The 5,242-nt window shown below is 47.5% G+C and overlaps 1 protein-coding gene across 1 annotated transcript in view; it reads right to left on the bottom strand.

Annotated features, from left to right (window-relative positions):
• Positions 1-1,421: 1,421 nt before the first annotated feature.
• LOC118102191 (F-box/WD repeat-containing protein 7) overlaps positions 1,422-5,242 on the bottom strand; it is a 12,876-nt gene continuing 9,055 nt past the window's right edge. The window contains exons 11-13 of the mRNA XM_035148179.2: positions 4,510-4,653; positions 2,909-3,058; positions 1,422-2,607 (exon numbers count right to left, since the gene is read on the bottom strand). Of these exons, the coding sequence (XP_035004070.1) occupies positions 2,474-2,607; positions 2,909-3,058; positions 4,510-4,653 (428 nt within the window). The 3' untranslated portion in view covers positions 1,422-2,473. The remainder of the gene's footprint in view (positions 2,608-2,908; positions 3,059-4,509; positions 4,654-5,242) is intronic.

Below are 5,242 nucleotides of genomic sequence, written 5' to 3'. Positions count from 1 at the left end.
GGCAGCGCAGCGCCGTTCCTCAGCGCGCAGCCGCCTGGCTGTTCACCGGACGAGCATTTCTCCGCTGGTCAGCCCCATAGACTGTATATATAAGGTCAGCCCGGATTCTGCTTTCTCCACTTGTTGTTGTACCCGTTGAATGTCGGGGTTCGGGGTAAATGATGGTCTTCATAGCCCCCCCCCTCTCTTTCTCTCTCTGTCGTCTGCTTGTGTGCTTGTAGTGGGGGGCAGAGGGGACATTTAATTATGTGATTGGGAAAATTAAAACTCCAGGACAACAGAAGGGGAATACAAAGTATGGGATGCATATTTGATAATTTATATCATATAAAATATGTAATTTATATCGTTTAAAATCATGGGGGGAGAGGGGGGAGGGGGGAGCTGGCTCATTAGCATTTAAAGGAACAGGCAGTCAAAACAGGTCGCTCTGTGGAGGGCTGTTTTATACAGGGTAAAAAGCTGTTTGAAATGATCCTTGTGGTATTTTGACCAAAGTATGTTACAGACATTTCATTAAGACCCCAAGGAACCATATCAACTTGTGGTAAAATGGGCATGCTATGTCCCCTTTAAAAGTAGTGTGACCTACTGAGCAACAGCGCCCCCTGCCGCTGAGCTCTGACTGTCCCACTCACTGAACACTGGATATTACCCATGATCCTCTGCTTCCTGAACCAGAAGAGCTGCAGCTGTAACAAATCCAACAAACTGTTCTTCATGTTTTAACAGTTTCCTGCTGAATATTGGAGATAAACTCTGGTTTTTAATAACTTCAGAGTGTTTTGAACTGATCTCAGTTCAGCTTCACTCTTCACCTGGAGCTGGTTGTGACAGTTGAAGCTGACTCTCAGTCAGTTCTTCTCACAGGAGATGGAACCCACTCAGCAGAGTCACAGAGAACAGACGCTCAGGGAGAGAAGGAGGAAACTTTCTCATGTTCACACTAAACATCAGACTCACTTTCATCCAGCTGCTGGTGTCAGGTAGAAAAGTTTAAATAAAGTTGATTTTAAATCCTCACCTGTCGCTTGTTTTAAAGCAGGAACATTAACATGTTAACATTCACTGAAACACTGAAGAAATGAGTTGATTCACTGAATTCTAACGGTTCAATTCTTCATCTGAAGTTTGTTTACAAACAAACCATGTGACCACGTATGGAACATGGTTTTAAACCAGACGTCATCACAGTTGATTCTTTAACGTCACAGGGAACCGGAACCTCCAGGAACATCAACACAGGAAGTGATGCACCTGGATGCTGGTCGCCACCTGCCAATAAACCAAATACTTTCAGAATAAAAGAATCAAGAACTTTTCATTTTAGCCAAATCATTGTCAGAAACGATTTTATAAAACTGGTCTTTATTGATATTTTTGCTTTCTTCCTATAAAACATGAATATTTACATCCTCTGTATTTACAGTCATTTACATCATCGGGACGTCGACACTCCGCAGCCTCACATCTGCAACGCTAAAAAAACATCTGTGCTCATTGGCCAGACGTGTTGCCTGGCAACAGCAGTTTATTCTATTAATATCGCTTCGTTGTTTTTGAATGAATTCATTAATATTTCATCAGAGAGGTGTCGTATGGAAGCAAAGACAAAATATTAGATATTTAAATTAGCTGTGAAACAAATTGAATTCACATTGTGGAAATTTAAAGTTGAGCCATAAAAATCTCATGTGTTTAAATATTTAATTGTAAAAGTATTTAAATAAAAGTTCTGCTGCAGCTTGATCGGCTGATGAGTTTTTATTTTTTAATCTGCCTAAAAATAAAAAAATGTATTCCATAAGTGACTGAAGCTCATCAAGTCAATTAATTATTAAAATTTCAGTAGCGTGATTCATTTGTTTCAAACAGCTTTTAAGAAAAATTCTAAAATGTGTTCGTTTGTTTCTTTTTTTCATATTTTGTTTTAGTTTTTGACTTAAATCAATTTAAGAGTTTTCTTCCTCGTAAACTGAATATTTGTAGGTTTTAAACTGTAACTGCAAAAACAATCAAATAAAAACATTTTCTGATGATTTGAGCGAAAAACAAATATAAAGTTGGAGTGAAGGGTTTGACGTGTATGTGCGTCTCATGTTGTTCAGCTTCGTCAGTTTCATCTTTTCCTGACGTGAAAACGACGTTTACTGAAAAACGGCTCCAGGTTTTTTCCCCAAACTCGTCGTGTTGAACGTAAATAAAATACGAGCTTCTGTTTGTCTGAACCTGCGTCTCCAGAAGTCAACATTTGGTAAATTTGGATTGGTCGGTTTAAACAGTGACGTCCTCATTGGTTCAGCAGCGATAAAAGTTGGTACATTCATTACGTGAATGTTTCCGTTTGACGATAAATCACATTCGTCCAAACGTCTCCTCCGAGGCCCCGTCTTTGAGATTAATCCACTTCCTGTTGGTCAAACATTCATTGGTTGCTGCCGCTCTCACCGCGCTGAGGAGGCGTAATGTCTCCTCAGTCCGTCTCGTCCTTCGTGTCGTCCACGTCGAAGTCCAGCACCAGGAGTTTGGTCTCCTCCGTCCCGTTCCTGCTGCCGGCGGCGCACACCAGCCGAGTGTCGGACGCTCTGATTCGCCAGACCACACCCCCTGTGGAGAAGGAGAGCCGTGATTGGTTCAGTTGAATCTGTTATTCAAGTAACATCACGTCAGTGAAGAAAATAACAAGTCGTAACCAAACTACGACATGTTTTTATTCAGGTTTGATAAAAAGACATTGAAGAGGAAATATATCGATTTTTAGAAAACTTGACTTTCTACTGATTTAAATAGTTTAGTTTGTTCAAGTGTTTTCACATCACAACTCCAGATAATATTCTCGTTGTAACATCATCTCATGTGTGTTGTGTATACGTGTTGTTGTGTGTTGTGAACACGTGTGTGAGGTCACCTGATCCTCGGCTCTGCAGCGCCACCACGTCCCTGAGCCAGGCGCCGCTCCTCAGGTCCCACAGTTTGACCGTCCCGTCGTCAGAACTGGACAAGACGAGACCTCCACAGAACTGAAGACACGTCACTGCAGACTGATGTTTATTGGGACCTGAAACACACATGATGAAAACACACTTTCATTTCTCACATACAACACACATGTTGTTGTGTTGCCCTGGAAACGATGTCACAGTTTCAACCGTCTGCTGAAATAACAGAATCATTATTATAATAAAGATAAAGTCTGCGTTATTTAAATCTGATCTTCATTTGCTCAGGTTTCACCATCACTTAACGAATTACTGATGCAGCGGTTAAAAAGTCCCTGCCCTCTCCCCCTCTCTCCCTCTCTCCCTCCTCCCTCTCCCCCTCTCCCCCTCTCTCCCTCCCTCCCTCCTCCCTCCCTCTCCCTCTCCCCCTCTCTCCCTCTCCCCTCTCTCCCTCCTTCCCTCTCCTCTCCCTCCTCCTCTCCCCTCCCCCTCCCTCCCTCTCCCTCTCTCCCTCCTCCCTCTCCCTCTCCCCCTCCCTCCTCTCCCTCTCCCCTCCCCTCCCTCTCCCTCTCTCCCTCCTCCCTCTCCCCTCTCCCTCCCTCCCTCTCCCCTCTCCCCTCCCCCTCTCCCTCTCTCCCTCTCCCTCTCCTCCCTCTCCCTCCCTCTCTCCCCTCCTCCCTCTCCCCTCTCCCCTCCCTCCTCTCCTCTCCCTCTCTCCTCCCTCCCTCCCTCCCTCTCCCCCTCTCCCCTCCCTCCCTCTCTCCCGCCCTCCTCCTCCCTCTCCCTCTCTCTTCCCTCCCCACCCCTTCCCTCTCCCCCTCTCTCTCCCTCTCCCTCCCTCCCTCTCCCTCTCTCCCCTCTCTCTTCCTCACTCTCTCCATCTCTCCCTCCTCTCCCTCTCTCTTCCTCCCCACCCCTTCCCTCTCTCCCTCTCTCTCTCTCCCTCCCTCCCTCTCCCTCTCTCTCTCTCTCTTCCTCACTCTCTCCATCTCTCCCTCCTCTCCCTCTCTCTTCCTCCTCCACCCTCCCTCGCCCCTCTCCCCCTCTCCCTCTCTCCCGCCTCCCTCCCTCCCTCTCCTCTCTCTTCCTCCCCCACCCCTTCCCTCTCCCCTCTCTCTCTCTCTCTCCCTCCCTCCCTCTCCCTCTCTCTCCCTCTCTCTTCCTCCCTCTCCATCTCTCCCTCCTCTCCTCTCTCTTCCTCCTCTCTCTCCCTCTCTTCCTCACTCTCTCCATCTCTCCTCCTCTCCCCCCTCTCTCTCTCTCTTCCTCCTCCACCCTTCCCTCGCCCCTCTCCCTCTCTCTTCCTCACTCTCTCCATCTCTCCTCCTCTTCCTCTCTCTTCCTCTCTCTTCCTCCTCCACCCTTCCCTCTCCCCCTCTCTCCCTCCCTCCCTCCCTCCCTCCCTCTCTCTCTCTCTTCCTCACTCTCTCCATCTCTCCCTCCTCTCCCTCCTCTTCCTCCTCCCCCTCTCTCTTCCTCCTCCTCCCCCTGCTCCCTCTCTCAGTCGTCTTCCATCACGTCCTCCTGCTCTCACCCTTTTCTCTGACGCTGTGTCTGTTGTCTCTCTCACCTTCCAGCGTGTGGAGACACTGTCCCGTCCGGACGTCCCACACTCGGACGGTGGAGTCTGCGTTTCCGGACACGAGGACGTTGTCTCTCAGCTTCATGCCGCTGGTCAGTGATTGGTGGCCGGTCAACGTGTGGACACACCCACCTGCAGGAAACAAGAGTTTTTGGATTTGAAGTGGAAGATTTCCTCTGGCTCTGATTTACCCCCCCCCTACTCCCCCTTATAATAAAAACCAGCCTTCAGTTCACAACACAAACATCTTTCTAAATCCTCCAATCAGAGAGGATCAATATCACATTAAGGAACATTTCTCCAGAGAAAGAAGAAAAGATGACGTCATCGAACCGTCACAATATGAACAATAACACGCTCATTCAGTGAGAGCACATAGTTATGAGACAGTTCATCACGTGACACAGTCGTCCAGCGAGACACAGGAAGTTCACGTCCTCCTCAGGCTCTGAGGGACCCGATGACCAGGGGCCCCAGACGGAGGAGGAGGCCCTCCACCTTCCCTCACCGCGTCTTTTAACTTTGTTTCTTTTAACTTTGTTTCTTTTGATATTGCACCGAACCAGATGAACATGGTTTTAATAAGGGATGTTTATTTAACTCCCTGTGTGTTTCCATGACAACCGAAAATGATTCTTCATTTGGATTTAAACCTTTAAGATGCATCACACACACACACACACACACACACACACACACACACACACACACACACACACAC

This window comes from Hippoglossus stenolepis, chromosome 23 (assembly GCF_022539355.2).
Source record: "Hippoglossus stenolepis isolate QCI-W04-F060 chromosome 23, HSTE1.2, whole genome shotgun sequence".
NCBI lineage: Eukaryota > Metazoa > Chordata > Actinopteri > Pleuronectiformes > Pleuronectidae > Hippoglossus > Hippoglossus stenolepis.
This window is presented reverse-complemented; position numbering and strand designations above follow the sequence as displayed.